We start from the raw sequence: 19516 nt of genomic DNA, 5'->3' as shown, positions 1-19516 counted from the left end.
AGAGGAAGAACAATGATTCCAAGCACCACCCTCCTTTTGAAGCTTCCAGTCTGTTATTCGAACTCAATCAGCATGACAGAGTGATCTCCAGCCTTGTCCTCGTCAACACTCACACCTGTGTTAACAAGAGAATCACTGACATGATGTCAGCTGGTCCTTTTGTGGCAGGGATGAAATGCAGTGGAAATGTTTTTTTGGGATTCAGTTCATTTGTACGGCAAAGAGGGACTTTGTAATTAATTGCAATTCATCTGATCACTCTTCATAACATTCTGGAGTATATGCAAATTGCCATCATACAAACTGAGGTAGCAGACTTTGTGAAAATTAATATTTGTGTCATTCTCAAATTTTTGGGCCACGACTGTACATACATACATACAAGTACAACATGTCAAAATAGGATCTAGAATGATCAGATTCATTTGAGGCTCTTTAGAGATTAAGTTACCTGCATCTTTTTGTGCATATTGGCTTAGGCTATATACTACATAATTCAACACCTAAGGAAATGGAAGTCAAAACATATTAGCTAGATTGCCAACCCTAAATATGATATTGTTGCTAGATAGCCATGTAATTGATCTAATTAATGTCCAACAAAAACGTTCCATTGGTTAGGCCTATGTAGGCACTTGATGATGTATTCACCACAAATGGGGCGCTCGGTTCCGCCAACGCATCACCTCAATTATATACTCTGTTTGTAAAGTGCTGGCATTTTCTCAATAGTTAGTGTTGATTTTTTTTTTCATACATACAGAAAGCCGAGACTCCCCTCTCTTTAACAACAGTAACATTAGGCAAAAAGTGTTTTTCCTGCAATTACATTTGGATATGTTGTTCGTATGCTCCCTTCACTCTGTGCACAAGGTGGGGGGAGGGATTGAGAGCGGGCAGCGAAACAGGGGCGGCGGGGCAGATACTTTACTTGCAGGAAGCAGGTTAATGCACATTACAGTTGACCAAATAATGGTTTGAATAGAACCCTAAAAAACATTGTGTAGCCTAATTACCAGTTTACGGACGTAAGCAAAATGCTTTGGTAAGAGGCGGGCAATGTCGGTGTCTGCAATTTTCAGTTAATCATCCCAGCTATAGCATGCACCACCTGAATTGTAAACACAAGGCCCTATGACCTTTCTGTCACGGTATGTTCAGTCTGACCGATCACACACACAAACACCTGGGGTGAGGATGGGTGGCCTGTGTTTTCTCAGACATGAGGTGGATCAACATGTGCCTGTGGTATGTGCATGTGTATAGTGGTTGTGTGGGCCTGGGTTGGTGGTGGTACTGGGGGAGAAACCAATTTGCAGCTGAAATTGCCTCTTTCACGGAGCTCACGCAGGCAGCCAAGTAAGATCACAGATCCATCTCTCTCATCTCTCCAGCGTTCAAAACATTTCTAGTTGAACGCGCATTAAAAAGAACTCCCAGGATTATTACTTCCGCCCCCTCTCAAGTTTCAGAGTTTCATCTTTACTACTCTCTGTTTTTCCCCCATCCGCAGGGGATTTTCAACTTGTCCGTCTCTATCGGGCTTTTAAAAACAAATAGAGTGACACCCACATGAAAACATCAGGTGGATTTGAAACATGAGTCTGAGGGACTGGGAGAACATGGAAAATACAGTCTGACAGGGACATTAACTCTAATTCAAGCTGCATAACTAGCTAGCATGGTACAACACAGTCCAGTTGACTGCAGAGTGGTTGGCTGCTATAGGCTCCAGGGCAAAAGGGCCAAGTCTATTATGTTTCCTTAGGGTCAGGATAGAGTTCAATGAGTCTAGTCTACTGTCTCTTCCAGAGACATCTAAAGGCGCTAGAGCACTGTAGTACACACCCTGATCTGCTAAACAGAAGGCTCATAGTCTCCTGTCCTGACATTGTGTAAACTACAAGACATTTTAAACAGGATTTCTTTGGATGCTTTAGGTGAAGGTGTCGGAAAAAGACTCTGCGTTCCAAAATAACTCCAAGGTTAACAGAGAATTACCATCCTCTGAATTACTGTTTAGATCTGGAGTTCATCAGCTTTCTACCCGCCAGTTACTTTTTAGTCTGGCCACTTACAATACTAAGCCTTAGATGAAGGATGCTTCTGTTGTCAGTAAATCTAGAGAATAGCTAAACAGCAGACGAATTAACCCATTCGCGTACTTGTACAATATTTAGCACAATATCGAAACGCGCCACAAATCAAATTATGTTTGGTATGAATGCAAAACATTTGGTGTCATCATAGTTAATACAAGTGTCTAAACAGGCCACACTGACATTCTAAGATTGTAAATTTATATTATAATTCCATGGAAAGAGCAGGTGTTCTTAATGTTTCTTTACACTCAGTGTGTATATATATATATATATATACACACACCAACAATTCTTAAGATCTGAGAGAGAGAGATCCATTGAATTTACTTATAAAGCATATATTCTAGGGTTGTGTATGTGAGAGAGTGTGTGGATTTCTTTAGATTTTTTTTTGTATATACAGAGTTTACAAAGCATTAAAACACAGGTGAAAGCTATGATCCTTTATTGATGTCACTTGTTAAATCCACTTCAATCCGCGTAGATGAAGGGGAGGAGACAGGTTAAAACCTCTTGAAGCTAGGGGGCAGAATTTTTATGTTTGGAAAAATAACGTTCCCAATGTAAGCTGCCTATTTCTCAGGTCCAGATACTAGAATATGCATATACTTGACAGAGTAGGATAGAAAACACTCTAAAGTTTCCAAAACGGTCAAAATTTTGTCTGTGAGTATAACAGAAATGACATAGTTTCAAGCTTTTATTCTGAAAAATGAGCGAGATTTATCAAAATGCGTCAGTGGATAGACGGATGTCCTTACATTAGTTCATGCGCTCGACACTGGTTGCTCGACGTTTTCTTTCTCCAGTATTGAATAGTTTACAGTCCGGTTGACATATTATCGATTATTGATGTTAAAAACAACCTGAGGATTGATTATTAAAAACGTTTGACATGTTTCTACGAACTTTACGGATACTATTTTGAATTTTCGTCAAGCCTTGATGACCTGCCTAAGGCTGTGGAATACTGAACATAACGCGCCAAACAAATGGAGGTTTTTTGATATAAAAATAATCTTTATCGAACAAAAGGAACATTTATTGTGTAACTGGGAGTCTCGTGAGTGCAAACATCCGAAGATCATCAAAGGTAAGCGATTAATTTTATTGCTTTTCTGGCTTTCGTGACCAATATACATTGCTGCTAGGTGTTCTTAATGTTTTATCTAGTGATCGATAAACTCACACAAACGCTTGGATTGCTTTCGCTGTAAAGCATATTTTAAAAATCTGACACGACAGGTGGATTAACAACAAGCTAAGCTGTGTTTTGCTATATTGCACTTGTGATTTCATGAATATAAATATTTTTAGCAATTTTTGGGGAATTTGGCACTCTGCAATTCAGCGGTTGTTTACGAAAATGATCCCGCTAAAGGGATCCGTGCGTCAAGAAGTTTTAAGTGCCTTTGAACGGGGGATGGTAGTAGGCGCACCAGTTTGTGTCAAGAACTGCAACTCTGCTGAGTTTGTATCAAGAATTGTACACCACCCAAAGGACATCCAGCCAACTTGACAACTGTGGAAAAATTGGAGCCAACATGGGCCAGCATCCCTGTGGAATGCTTTCGACACCTTGTAGAGTCCATACCCCAATGAATTGAGGGTGTTCTGAAGGCAAAAGGGGGCGCAACACAATATATGTTTTGTAAAACCTTCCTAATATTGAGTTAGGGAAATTGCTGTAAAATGACTCACTCTGACTCACACAATATGGCCACATTACCATAATGCTGTTTATATAATAGCCTCAGATATGAGGCTTACATCTAAGTGTTGTATAAAATGAATGAGTGAGGATGGAACTGTTTGTGAAATTGTGTAATGTGATTTTGGACTGTTTAATGAAGGAAACTCCAATTCCCTAAAAAGTTTCACTAAGTCCTTGGCACGCCCCCAGGGGCACAGACAGGACCGGGCGTCATGAGACAGCCCTTTTCGGTGTTCCGAATAAAACCCCACCTGGGTTTTCTATCACCAGACCATGTTTCTCTCAATTACGAGAGGACAAAGGTTGCAGACCAGCTTACCTTGATAACGAGAGGGCCAAGGTTGAGACCAGACTGCTGAATCTTTTAACCATCCCACGTGGTTAAACTCTTAGACTATCGATACCGACAGAATAAGAACAAGTCTTTGATATTAATTACTAGTCTGCAGCTAGGAATTCGGTATCATTGAACGGGAAGACCGATAACCGCCGAAACATCTATCCATAACGACATGAATGAATGTCACTCTGAACTATCCATTCTAACCACGACAGAGAGGGCGGACAAACTCTCCAACAGAAACAAACTTTTCAACAGAGACTCCGACGACACACTGAGCGTAAATATATATATTCATTGCAATTGTTCCCGAATGAGTGAGCGTTCATGTGCAAAGGATTAGCATTTCAATTGTTATAATTATCAACTGTGTGTTGTCTTATCTCAGTCGACCCCCACTTCCCTTTTGTACACCAAGCCGCGATGCCGGTTTATCCCACTAGGGAAACTCCGTTATCATTTCCTTGTAACTATCTACTGTTTGTTTATGCATTTCTGTGAATTACTTAGTTAGTAAATAAATGATTTAAGACAATTGATGTATGGATGACTCATAGTGAAGACTGGGTTCGTGCAGATAACCAACAATTTACGACGTTTGGAATGAGACTAACGTGAGGTAAAATATATAATAAAAATATATAATTCATTAATTCAGAAGACTATTGATCAGATATGAAAATATTTGAAAAGTTATATTAGGAATATTATAACTCCGTAATCTGAATATTTTCCTTGGTGCCCCGACTTCCTAGTTAATTACAGTTACATGATTAATCAGTTTAATCGCGTAATAATAATTACAGATTTGATAAAGATTCATCTTCAGTTTAATGATAGTAAAGACATGACAAATGGGAGAAACTCCCCAAATACAGGTGTGCTAAGCTGGCAGCATCATACCCAAGAACACTCAAGGGTGTAATCGCTGCCAAAGGTGCTTCAGCAAAGTACTGAGTAAAGGGTCTGAATATTTATGTAAAGGTGATATCAGTTTTTTTTTAATACATTTGCAAACATAAAAAAAACAGTTTTTGCTTTGTCATTATGGGGTATTGTGTATAGATGATGAGGGGGAAAAAATTGTGTATAAGGCTGTAACGTAACAAAATGTGGAAAAAGTCAAGTGGTCTGAATACTTCCCGAATGCACTGTATATATTGTTCTGGACAATCTATATACCAATTTTTTTTAAGATCGGATCATTTAAACATTTATTCATTCACATGACTTGATTCATGAAATGTGTAAAAACAGTAACCCCATGCGTCCGGAGACAAAATATAGTACAATATCAACAACTCACATTGTAGACAAATGCTTTGGCCGATTTCAAAAATGTCTTCAGATCCGTCCATCAGTAAGCTCAGAGAACAAGTGTACTAAAACAAATTTTAATTTCTGTTATGGACATGAATGGGTTAAACAGAATATTAAACCTTTCGTGCTCCCCTATGCTCTATTCAGGTTAGGTGTTAATCTGTTGTCAAAGATCAAAGACAACTCAATCTCCTCTGAATGTGTGAAACCGAACGTCTCGTAGTTGATGTGGAATCTGGCTGCTATGGCAACCGCTGGCAGGTGGTGGATGCAGGGCCCCTGCACGTCACCGAGCGGTGACATCAGCATCACATTGACCTTGCCTTCACTGTTGAATAATTTATATGTTTACACTCAAAGCTCGGAATTCACTAACCAGGTGCTTTCTGATGATAGCTGAGTGAATGACAGCGTAGCAACACTGGAGGTAACGTAGCAACCAAGAGAAAATACGGTAACTTCCTCCCTTCCACACAGAAGAGGAGAGCATAAGGAAGCTGTTTAGACAGTGTGCTGAGCAGTCCCTTTCACAAATGAGCATCACTCCTCCTGAGAGCACATTTACAGTAAACCCAGGGGAGGACGGCACACACAGTTATTTTGAGATAATAATCATATCTTGTGAAAATCCTATGCTGAAGATACACCAGCTGCACCTAAATAAAGGGTCCAAAATGAAATCAAGGAAACCAGGGAAGTCATAGAGAAATAATTAATGGCATAGTTACAGTAGGTTCCATTGATAGAATACAGTATGTCTGTTTTTGTTCTGCTGATTCTATGAATGACAAAATGCCTCAACTATGCGCATAACTAATCCTGTATGGGTCAGTGGCTTATTTATTGGTCAGTGGTAGGCTGGTCTCACCTATCCGGTCCAGTCGGTCGATGGCCACAGTCTCGAAGGCTCGTCTCATCATTGGGTACTCCTCCAGCACCTCATTGAAGTTATCCACAGACAGGGAGTAGAGACGGCAGTACGTGTCCGCCCGCACACTGGCCGTCCGTCTGCCTCGGGTCAACAGACAGATCTCTGAGGGAGAGAGAGAAAGACAGGACGGTCAGAGACAGACACAATTACTACACAGCCAGAGGGAGCATCATTACTGTAACTAAGCTACAGAAAACATGTCAAAGAAACATGAGCCATTCGAATGTCATGATCCCATGACAAAGTTCCCTTGGACATGTCACACTCTTTATTCTTCTTATTTCTATATTATAAAACACTGCTACACTATGATTCAAATATAATGCACACACAATCCTACAGTATCAATTTATCACATGTGGAAATAGGTCATTTACAGAGAGGATACAGAGCATGAATACAGAGAGGAGAAAGGCATTTAAACCAAAGACCCTGTAGAGACTGCTTAGTGTATGGAGGGAGCTACAAGATTGGATACGTAGTAGAGCCAAGGTTCATTACATTCAGGTGTTACCCTTCCTTCTCTGGCCTGTGGCTGATGGTTGTCTTGACAACCATATGCTCTTTTTACTCTGCTGCCTCCCCGTTCTCCCCCCTCGCTCTCCTGTCGCGTGTGAAGGGTATCCTCTGGCTCTCAGTAAAGGGGGAAAAAAGTATTTACTGTCTGCATGGGGGAACTGCACTGGCTCCACTCTACATATCAGCTTTTACAGTGGTAGGCAACCCCCCGGGGACCATGGAAAAAGAGGATTTAACAAGAAGCGCAGTCAAGTAAAAGATCAGCTACCGCCGGCCGGACAGAGGCCCACACACCATTAAAGAGCAACAAGGGGATGTTCCATTCATGAGTTATACATTTACATAATAATCTTGTCAGTAAGCCGCAGTGACAAACCCTCTCCACCCCAGCTCCCCTCCCACTCTCAAAATGGCTCCTTATTCACAGGGTATTAAAGTGTGACCTTGAGTGTCAGCGCAGCCCTGTGTCTCTCCGCTATCTGATGGGGGATTTACAGTTCTTCACAAGATTAATGAGATTCCGTTCTCTCCGCTGTGCCGAGCGCTGCAGAGGCAAGCAGCAGAACACAATGCTGGGATGTGATTCTGACTCTACTGCACCCACTTACTCACTCCGGTATTTCCTCCTTTAAAAACAAATTACGGCGAATATGGGCCATGTTGTTTCACTTATGCCCACATTTAATTTATCTTAGGGCAACTATTACAGTACCTAGTTTCTACCTTCTTTCCATATGCCCTCATCATAATACAACAACAGGACCAAAATACGGTATCTTCTCCAGTAATATTATTAATTGTAAATAATAGCAGATGAATCGGCAAATATCACCACAAATCGGAACAGACATTCTGATTCAAGTTTGCGCCTAGCCCATGCCATGTTGAAAACTGTTGGCTTCCTGGTGGCATACAGTATAATGGCTTGGCTTTGAACGTCGACGGTTGACATTACTAATTGCTCTGTCATTGGTGTTCTGTGGACTAATTAGCTGTTATTTATGAGCCGTGGGTGCTGCTGTAGATCTCTCTCCTTCAGCATCTGCCCTTGGCTCCTGGCACCTCACAGCACAACCCACAGCACCACTGAACTGAACTCTGCTCTTCTGAAGAGGAGCCGGATGTGAAGAATGCCCCCAGACCATGGCCCAGACACATTGGGAAAAGTTGTGCTTTTTCTGTGGATCAACAGCAGCGATGCATCTGAAAACAGGCAGGGAAGAGGACAGGCTGCATGGAAAATGGGGACAAAACTGGCTGCAGGGCAAAAAGACTAGCGAGAAGAAGTCAAATGTCAGGGTGTTTTTATTTTATTATCTTGCCTGCTATAATTTTTATATTAACATAGTTGAGACATTGGTGGTTTGGATCATAGGATTTAGAGCAGGGTTCCCCAACTGTCGGCCCGCAGGTAGTTTTATTTTTAATACCATTTCTTTATTTGTATTGTTGGACATAAAAGACTGTAAAAACACCAGGAAATCAGCTCCAAGTAATTTTTATTTTTAAAAACTGTTCCCAAGTATTCCTTCACATAAAATATTGTATACAAATGTTATGTTTTAGTCAGATAGTTTATCTGTTTGGTCTTCTTGCGGTCAATTTGCAGTCTACAAATTATTTGTAAATATGTTCAGGCCCCCCGACCAGAAAAAAATGTACTTGATGATCCCTGATTTAGAGCGAGAAAATAATGTGAATTAAGTCTACAGGAATGCACTGTAACTTACTTAATTTCTTTTCTATAGTAGATGTATGTTATCAGCACCACGATAGAATACAATTGAATTGAATCAAATAAAATATATATTTTTTATATAATATGTTTTTCAGCAGCAGCAGCCAGGCAAACATAAAAAAAGGTCTGATATTGTTGAGCATACCTCCAAAGTAGGATCCATCAGAAAGCTTCATGCCCATAGTTCCTTTGGTCAGCACGCTGGTCACACCGTGTTGGATGAAGTACATCTTCTTGCCGATGGTGCCCTCCCTGATGATGTAATCTCCGGGCTGGAAGACCTCGAAGCGGAGCTTGGTCAACATGGCTGTCACAAAGTTGGGGTCGGCATTGGCAAACAGGGGCATGGATGCCACCAGCTTACGGCAGTTGAAGTTGACAATTTCCTGAGGGAAAATATAATTAATGTAACTGAATTTGAATTGTTAAATCTAAGACTAACATACACTACATACACAAAATTATGTGGACACCCCTTCAAATGAGTGGATTTGGCTATTTCAGCCACACTCGTTGCTGACAGGTGTATAAAATTGAGCACACACTCAAGCAATCTCCATAGACAAACATTGGCAGTAGAATGGCCTTACTGAAGAGCTGACTTTCAACGTGGCACCGTCACAGGATGACACCTTTCCAACAAGTCAGTTCGTAAAATTACTGTCCTGCTAGAGTTGCCCCGGTCAACTGCAAGTGCTGTTATTGTGAAGTGGAAACATCTAGGAGCAACAACGGCTCAGCCGCGAAGTGGTAGGACACACAAGCTCACAGAACGAGACGGCCGAGTGCTGAAGCGCTTAAAATCTTCTGTTCTTGGTTGCAACATTTACTACTGTGTTCCAAACTGCCTCTGGAAGCAATGTCAGCACAAGAACTGTTCGTCGGGAGCTTCAGGAAATGGGTTTCCATGGACGAGCAGCCGCACACAAGCCTAAAATCACCATGAGCTTATCGTGGACTATAGGAAACGGAGGGGCTGCAGTGGAGCGGGTTGAGAGCTTCAAGTTCCTCTGTATCCACATCACGAAGGACATATCATGGTCCAAACACACCAACAAAATCGTGAAGAGGGCACGACAATGCCTCTTCCCCCTCAGGAGGCTGAAAAGACTTGGCAGATCCTCCTCAAAAAGTTTTACAGCTGCACCAGCGCTTGGTATGGCAACAAATCGGCATCCGACCGCAAGGTGCTACAGAGGGTAGTGCGTACGGCCCAGTACATCACTGAGGCCAAGTTTCCTGACATCCAGGACCTCTATATCAGGCGGTGTCAGGAAGGCCCTAAAAATTGTCAAAGACTCTAGCCACCCAAGTCATAGACTGTTCTCCCTGCTACCGCGCGGCAAGCGGTACCAGATCGCTAATTCTTGGACCAAAAGGCACCTGAACAGCTTCCACCCCCAAGCCATAAGACTACTGAACAGTCAATCAATCAAATGGCCACCCAGACAATTTAAATTGACCACCTTTATTACTTCTTTATTTATCTTGATTGTTTTGCACTGACCCCCTTTCACTGGCTCTACGCACACCTACTAGACTCTACCCACACACTCACACATACTACACTAACACTCAAACACACACCACCACGTACGCTCACACAGACACACTTTACCACACGCTGCTGCTACTCTGTTTATTATATATCCTGATGGCCTAGTCACTTTTACCCCTACCCACATGTAAATACTGTATTACCTCAATTACCTCAACTACCTCGTACACCTGCACATTGACCTGGTACTGGTACCCCTTGTAAATAGCCTCGTTATGGTTTTTATTGAGTTACTATTTCCTTTTTAATTCAGCAAATATTTGTCTTACTTTTTAACTCTGCATTGTTGGGAACGGGCTCATAAGTAATCATTTCACTGTAAAGTCTACACTTGTGGTATTCGGCGAATGTGACCAATAAAGTATGATTTGATTTTTTGTGATTTAAAAGAAGTGGTTCAGAACTTCAGAAGTTCTCAGTGGGCATGTTTGCAAAAGACATGCGGGGCAGAGACATTGTTTTTCAGTTCCTTTGTTCCTTTCTTTAAGTGCAAGACCTTGTCAGGGTTTTGATGGTGTGTTTGGTTGTTTTACCTCCCGCAGTGGTTCATTAAGCTCCTCCAGGATGCTCTCCTCATCAAACATCTTGCCCTGGTATCTGTGTTCGTAGTAGTCATGGATTTTCTGTCGGAAGTCAGCCGGCAGTTTGTGGAAAGACATGTACTGCTCCACTTGTTTGTACTAGAGAACAAGAAATAGAGGGAGAGGGAAAGAAAGAGGGAAGAAAGAGGGGGCACTCAAATTAGCATGATATGTTATGTTTGGTATGGTTACATAAGACAGAAGATTACTGAAGGCAAAAATGAAAGGGGGGTGGTTGGTTGGGCTTTTAACGTCTAGCAACCCAATGGTTGCGCGTTCGAATCTTATCATGGACAACTTTAGCATTTTAGATAATTAGCCACTTTACAACTACTTTTTAGCTACTTTTCAACTACTTAGCATGTTAGCTAACCCTTCCCTAACCTTAACCCTTTAACCTAATTCCTATTATTTTAAGGTCATGAGGATATTAACACTAGAACTCAATGCATTGTGGTTGTTGTATGCATTCTCATACAATACAATTCACCATAAACAACCTATTGCATATCCATGAAACCATGAGCTAAACATTTGTGGTTCTATACCTCTTACTGTACATTGAACATAAACATACATAGGGAAGACAAGGAAGACACGTTCACAGCAATCACCTGACCTATATATGCTACAGAGCTGCTGGGAGAGGGAAAACATTTAGTTGTTGAGGAAAAGTGACAGCTCCAGAAAGCCCCAGAGATTTCCCACATTTACATTTTAGTCATTTACTGTGTCAGAGTATGTCAGATGTGTACCAGGCTCTATTTGACATATATTAAACCACAGGCCTGCTCTCAGTCAACACAAACCAATATAACCCTGACACAACTGTTTATCTGGCAACAGTAGTCATATTATTGGACATGCAACCACTCTTGGCATGATGATGATGGCTGTATTCAGTGGAGGACAGGGTATTAATTGGAGCAACATGCATTCCTGTACTTGGGTACTATTCTAAGAGGCATAGATGAAAGTTACTTCCAGTGGAATTGATGGGTATATGCACAGGGGTAGTTTACCATTCTGATCTGATGTTTGTAAAGTGGTGGCTGGACTGTAGTACTCTAAGTATACTCTATGTTTGTTCATAGAGAGAAGGTCCCTGCTCAAGTGGAATTTCAATGATTCAAACCATATTCAGTGTTAAATCCAGTGTTTCCTTCTCTCTTTGAGGTAGCTGCCAATCAAATTGTGTCAATTCTGCTTCATCAAAACATATTTAATGCCTGGTTTTATGAAAAAATAGTGTAAAATGGTGTCCTTTCATGTATACACAGTAGTGTAAAATGGTGTCCTTTCATGTATACACAGTAGTGTAAAATGGTGCCCTTTCATGTATACACAGTAGTGTAAAATGGTGTCCTTTCATGTATACACAGTAGTGTAAAATGGTGTCCTTTCATGTATACACAGTAGTGTAAAATGGTGCCCTTTCATGTATACACAGTAGTGTAAAATGGTGCCCTTTCATGTGTACAGTCTGTTGCTGCAACTGAAGAATAAGCAGGGTATTTGCTCATCCATTGATATAAGAGCAGAAAATTGGGTTTTATTCTAGTTTCAAGCATCACTGGACTTCAGTTAACAATACACACACCTGTCACACACACAACGCGAAACACGTAGATCGAGAAGAAGAAGGTAGCTGAATCATGTGACTTAGCTGTGTATTAAAACAATACAGTGAACGCCCCCTTCCAACCACAACCTTTTCAGCTTCCGTTTAATTATAAAACGGGAATAGATTACTGTACAGATGCAGAATCAGCCAGAAACAATGGTGAAATATGTTGCGTTTGTAATCAACAGCCTTGGTTTTCATACCACCGGTCCCCACCCATCATTACATCAAGTGTCAATGAATCCACACATGAATGAACCAACAGGAAGCTGTGATCCTAGAGTCATAGTGACTAATTGACGAGCCACATGGGCTGATAATGCCAGCCCCATCTGAAGGAGGAGGATTTTTCTCTCTCTTCCTTTCTTTATCTCTCTCTCTTTCACTCTCTCCCTCTCTCATTTTCTCTATCTTTCTCTCTTTATCTGTCCTTCTCCATATTGTTCTCTCTGTCTCTGGGGTTGGATTAAATGCAGAAGACACATTTCGGTTGAATGCATTGAGTTGTGCAACTGATTAGGTCTCCCCGTTCCCTTTCCTTTCTCTCTGACTGGGTTCAGCTGTGAGAAATTACTGCAGTACAGATTCAGTACTCACTACTGGACTCACCAAGGAGGAGATCAAGGGCCAATCCAGCCACCTCAAGGGCTTTGGTTTCTCTCCCTCTCTGCCCCAACATGGAACAGGCATTTTGTTGCCTTTATGTATGGGCCTGGGGAGGTATATATGTGTTTGAGTCCAGGCTATACGTGAAAAGGATGTTAACTTTTTCTTAAAAGCATCAAACTTGGTACACTTGTACAGTTTAGGGTCCTGAACATTTTCAGAAAAGGAGCCATTGCAAAAACGCCTAGCCGGACAACACCATAGCCGGACAATGTATTTCCTTCATATTTGCTAAACCAAACATGATAACAGAGAAAGGGTGATATCTACTCCTATGTTTTTATGGTCAAGGACTACAATTTTACCATGTACAACCTCAAAAACTCCCCCCTGGCAGCTCTGACGGCCATTTTGCTATTCCGCCATAGCTGGAAAATGCATTTTTCTTCATATTTGCTGAACCAAACATGACACCACAGAAAAGGTGATGTTTACAGCTATGTTTTTATGGTCAATGATTACATTGGTGCCAAGTACATCATACTAAACAGTTCAGATTATTATATAATGGGGAACTTGGGTAAACCATGGTGAAAAGATCCATCCAAATAAATCACAGTTTCTGACAACATACACAATATAATATTGTCTGCTTTTGATTCGAAAATTGGAAATCTAGAAATATTTAGCTTTTTCACTGAACATAGCAGTTAGACATACAGTGGATAGTCATATTAATAAAATGATCTGCCGAAATTGTTGCAACCCCTATTACTAGCCTGTTCAACCTCTCTTTCGTATCGTCTGAGATTCCCATCGATTGGAAAGCTGCCGCGATCATCCCCCTCTTCAAAGGGGGAGAGGAAGGGGACCATCCTCCGTAGTCAATTTCATAAAAGTTGTGAAACATTTAAAAAGTTATCCTTTTCAGATCTGCTACTGACCTATATCTACTCTACCCTGCCTTTCTAAGGTCTTCGAAAGCCAAGTTAACAAACAGATCACCGACCATTTCGAATCCCACCGTACCTTCTCCGCTATGCAATCTGGTTTCAGAGCTGGTCATGGGTGCACCTCAGCCACGCTCAAGGTCCTAAACGATATCATAACCTCCATCGATAAGAGACATTACTGTGCAGCCGTATTCATCGACCTGGCTAAGGCTTTCGACTCTGTCAATCACAACATTCTTATTGGCAGACTCAACAGCCTTGGTTTCTCAAATGATTGCCTCGCCTGGTTCACCAACTACTTCTCTGATAGAGTTCAGTGTGTCAAATCAAAGGGTCTGTTGTCCGAACCTCTGGCAATCTCTATGGGGGTGCCACAGGGTTCAATTCTCGGGCCGACTCTTTTCTCTGTATACATCAATGATGTCGCTCTTGCTGCTGGTGATTCTTTGATCCACCTCTACGCAGACGACACCATTCTGTATACCTCTGGCCCTTCTTTGGACACTGTGTTAACTAACCTCCAGACAAGCTTCAATGCCATACAACTCTCCTTCCGTGGCCTCCAACTGCTCTTAAATGCAAGTAAAACTAAATGCACGCTCTTCAACCAATCGCTACCCGCACCTACCCGCCCTTCCAGCATCACTACTCTGGACGGTTCTGACTTAGAATATGTGGACAACTACAAATACCTAGGTGTCTGGTTAGACTGTAAACTATCCTTCCAGACTCATATTAAACATCTCCAATCCAAAATTAAATCTAGAATCGGCTTCCTATTTCGCAACAATGCATCCTTCACTCATGCTGCCAAACATACCCTCGTAAAACTGACCATCCTACCGATCCTCGACTTCGGCGATGTCATTTACAAAATAGCCTCCAACACTCTACTCAACAAATTGGATGCAGTCTATCACAGTGCCATCCGTTTTGTCACCAAAGCCCCATATACTACCCACCACTGCGACCTGTATGCTCTCGTTGGCTGACCCTCGCTTCATACTCGTCGCCAAACACACTGGCTCCAGGTCATCTACAAGACCCTGCTAGGTAAAGCCCCGCCTTATCTCAGCTCACTGGTCATCATAGCAGCACCCACCCGTAGCACCCGCTCCAGCAGGTATAGCTCACTGGTCACCCCCAAAGCCAATTCTTCCTTTGGCCGCCTCTCCTTCCAGTTCTCTGCTGCCAATGACTGGAACGAACTGCAAAAATCACTAAAGCTGGAGACTCTTACCACCCTCACTAGCTTTAAGCACCAGCTGTCAGAGCAGCTCACAGATCACTGCACCTGTACATAGCTCATCTGTAAATAGCCCATCCAATCTACCTCATCCCCATACTGTATTTATTTATTTATCTTGCTCCTTTGCACCCCAGTATCTCTACTTGCACATCTTACCATTCCAGTGTTTAATTGCTATATTGTAATTACTTCGCCACCATGGCCTATTTATTGACTTACCACTCTTATCCTACATCATTTGCACATGCTGTATATAGATTTTTCTACTGTAACATTGATTGTGTGTTTGTTTATTCCATGTTAACTCTGTGTTGTTGTATGTGTCAAACTGCTTTGCTTTATCTTGGCCAGGTCGCAGTTGCAAATGAGAACTTGTTCTCAACTAGCCTACCTGGTTAAATAAAGGTGAAATAAAAAAATTAAAAAATACTGATTATCGTTTATAGTGATTAGCTCTGAATGCAAAAACAATTTTATGGACTTTTCACAAGCCTACTAATATGACTACTTTGCTTGTAAATATGTCACACCACTTTATATTGACAATATGAAATATGTGCTGAAATTGAATGTTCCTGTCAAGTCAGTTGTCAAGCAGGAAATTAATGAAAGCTACACACGTCACATGGCCACTCCCATCGTATAATATTGTCAGGGCGGTGCCATGTGTGGATGAAAAATACAGCATCCATCACAGAAGACTATCTCCACCAGTGGAGGATCCTCAGAGGAGGAATGGGACCATCCTCCGTAGTCAATTTCATAAAAGTTGTGAAACATTTAAAAAGTGTTTATTTTCAGATAAAACTATACTAAATATTTTCACGTCACCAAATAATTGATTAAAACACACTGTTTTGCAATGAAGGTCTACATTAGCCTCAACAGCACTCTGTAGGGCTGCACCATGGTATGGCCGGACGACAGCTAGCTTCCGTCCTCCTCTGGGTAAATTGACTTCAATACAAAACTGAGGAGGCTCATGGTTCTCACCCCTTCCATAGACTTACACAGTAATTATGACAACTTCCGGAGGTGTTGTCCACCCAATCAAAGGATCAGAGAATGAATCTGGTACTGAAAGCATATGATACAGCTAGCTAGTACTGCAGTGCATGAAATGTGGTGAGTAGTTGACTCAGAGAGAGAAAGACAATAGTTGAACAGTTAACAAATTAATTTCTTCAAAAATGAAGGAGAAGCAAGAGAGAGAGAGTGAGTGAGCTATATTTTGTCATTTATTTTCACTTTCACTTACACCTACTTAGCAAACAAATGCAGCTAGCTAGCTAGTTTAGCCTACTCAAATACTCGGCTCAAACAGAGGGATACTATGGTAGCTAGCTGGCTATGACTATCCAACACAACACTGGAAATCTTCCAAATCAAGGTAAGCTTTTGGTTTTACTAATTTATTGCCACCTGGACCTGCCAGTGTAACTGCTAAGCTTCTTATTGAACTGCACACTGTAACGTTACTGCATGATTGTAGCGAGTTTACTAACGTGTTAGTTCTATTAGCTATGTTGACTATGATTGACTTTTAGCTAATATGATGAAAACTATGTAGGCTGTGTGTAGCGGTTATGATATGGTTTTGCTTGGAAAGGTTTTTTCGCCTATACACATACAGCTGATGTGTTGTGCATTGAAGTCCACAAACGAAGGGAAAAGGTGAGAGGAGATCGCATAGATGTGAGAAGGAATACAACGTGGCTGTTATGAAGTGAACTGTGTTTACACGTGATCAAGGGTGTATTCATTCCACCAATTCTGTTGTAAAACATTTCTTAAACAGAAGCAAACGGAACGAAACAGGGATAAACATTCTTGGATTTGTCCAATAGAAACTGTTGGACTAATGATTACACCCTAGATCAGCTAGATGCGGGAAAGAGCGTGCAAGGCAGTATCAAATGTGTCACTGTTCGTCACCTAAACATTTTCTCTCTACCTGTGTACACCTACATTGTAAACTTTCATTCATAGGCTAGGTTGTAGCAACCTCATTATTGGTATAGGGAAAAATGTTGTATCATGTAGTAGCCTGAAACTATCGATGTTACATTGAACTGGGTGAATGGAATATGAATGACAGTCATCCAATAAACTGTAATAGAAATAAGGCCATGCTCATGAGAAGTGTGTAATTATGCAGTTGTGTGATTATCACCACGTGTGTGTGGTTATGCAGTTGGGGAATTCAGTGCAGCATCAGACTTGTCATACATGCAAACTCCATTCTTTAATAATATATGGTGCTGATGTGTTCCATGCATGTCAATGGCCCATCCCAACATTCATTATGTATATGAATGGATGAATGGGAAGATGGGAGCAATATCATGGTTAGCATTTTCAACACCACAATAAATGTAAATCTCAACAAACAGAAAATACATCTTGGCTTGGTTTGACAATCTTCAAATGTCACTAACTTCTTGACGCTAGGGGTCAGATTTTTATTTTATTTTTAAATAACGTTCCCAAGGTAAACGGACTATTTCTCAGGTCCAGATAGTAGAATATGCATATAATTTACAGATTAGGATAGAAAACACTCCAAAGTTTCCAAAACTGTCAAAATATTGTCTGTGAGTATAACAAAACTGATTCTGCAGGCGAAAACCTGAGAAAATATAACCCGGAAGTGATATTCTTTTTTTCTTTTTTTATCTGTGTTTCCTGGCCAGTCTTTCTTCCATTTAAAGGGGTATCAACCAGATTCATTTTCCAATGGCTTCCTCAGGCTGTGACCAGGCTTTATACATAGTTTCAGGCTTTTATTTTGAAAAATGAACAAGATTTTTCAAAAGTAGTCAGGTGTCCTCTGAATAGTTCCTGCGCGCGAGAGGGGAGCTCTCCATTTTCCTTTTCTCTCTTATTGAATAGGTTACAGTCCGGTTGAAATATTATCGATTATGTTTGTTAAAAACAACCTGAGGATTGATTATAAAAAACATTTGACATGTTCCTACGACCATTACGGATACTTTTTGGAATTGTCGTCGAACGGAACGAGGCTGTAGTTTTCTCAACATAGCGCGCAACCCAAATGGCGTTTTTTTGTTATAAAAGTAATATTTATCGAACAAAAATAACATTTGTTGTGTAACTGGGAGTCTCGTGAATGCAAACATCCAAAGATTATCAAAGGTAAGCGATTAATTTTATTGCTTTTCTGACTTTCGTGACCATGCTAATTTGGGGCTAGCTGTTGTAGCATTGATTGATACACTCACAAAAGCTTGGATTTCTTTCTCTGTAAAGCATATTTTCAAAATCTGACACGATAGGTGGATTAACAACAAGCTAAGCTGTGTTTTGGTATATTTCACTTGTGATTGCATGATTATAAATATTTGTAGTAATATTTTTGAATTTGGCGCCCTGCAATTCAGCGGTTGTTTAGGGAAATGATCCCGCTAAAGGGATCTGTGCGCAGAGAGGTTAAACATTTTGGTGTTTTGTAACAGATCTCTCTTTCCATTCATCAATTGGCCACTGCACAGTTTGGATTGATTGATTGATTGATTTTATTGGTCCGAAAGAATAAAATATATATACACAAAGATTTTTTCAAGGTACCGGGATTGCACAATAAAGTCGGGGACTGTTTTCCATTGTGGTCCCTATTTTTAACATAAATACAATTATATAGATACAGACACATTACAAAGATACTGTCACGACTTCCACCGAAGGTAGTTCCTCTCCCTGTTCCTCCCTGTTCGGGCGGCGCTCAGCGCTCGGCGTCGCCGGTCTACTAGCCATCACCGATCCTTTTTTCCTTTTCTGTTTGTTTTGTCTTTGGTTCTTTCACAACTAGTTTCATTTGCCTTCATTTCTGTGTGTATAATTACCCCTGTTGCCTGCCTAGGTTTGTGCGGGATTGTTTTATTTTGTGATGTAGCTCGGTGAGGTTGTGCCTATTTTTTTGTTTCACGCATTTAAATAGTGTGTGTTATTTAGGAGCTTTGTTTGTTCCTCCTTGCGTGAGTAACGGGTGTCTCTGTTGTCGAGGGCGTTTGACTTTAGGATTGTGCCATATCTGTATTTGGTGGACTTGCCTATTAAAGTACACATCTCAGACATCTCTGCTCTCCTGCGCCTGACTCCTTCACCGACCTCCTAATGCAACATTGTCACAGATACACTGTAGACAAAAAGATGCTTAACCTCCAGATAAGTCTGAGGGGGGAGTTTAAGTTCAAATCTTACAAGCTTGTTGGGCTGGTAACTTATTCTTTAGATGTTTGGGGCTGCTGGTGAACCATGATG

At 41.1% G+C, this 19516-nt stretch overlaps 1 protein-coding gene across 1 annotated transcript in view; it reads right to left on the bottom strand.

Moving 5' to 3' along the window:
• Positions 1–19516, bottom strand: part of LOC120054456 (potassium/sodium hyperpolarization-activated cyclic nucleotide-gated channel 2-like) — a 69845-nt gene that overhangs the window by 8060 nt on the left and 42269 nt on the right. Inside the window, exons 5-7 of the mRNA XM_039001871.1 lie at positions 10756–10902; positions 8810–9050; positions 6345–6509 (exon numbers count right to left, since the gene is read on the bottom strand). Coding sequence (XP_038857799.1) covers positions 6345–6509; positions 8810–9050; positions 10756–10902 — 553 coding nt within the window. The remainder of the gene's footprint in view (positions 1–6344; positions 6510–8809; positions 9051–10755; positions 10903–19516) is intronic.

The sequence above is a fragment of the Salvelinus namaycush genome, chromosome 10 (genome assembly GCF_016432855.1).
Source record: "Salvelinus namaycush isolate Seneca chromosome 10, SaNama_1.0, whole genome shotgun sequence".
In the NCBI taxonomy this organism is placed as follows: domain Eukaryota; kingdom Metazoa; phylum Chordata; class Actinopteri; order Salmoniformes; family Salmonidae; genus Salvelinus; species Salvelinus namaycush.
This window is presented reverse-complemented; position numbering and strand designations above follow the sequence as displayed.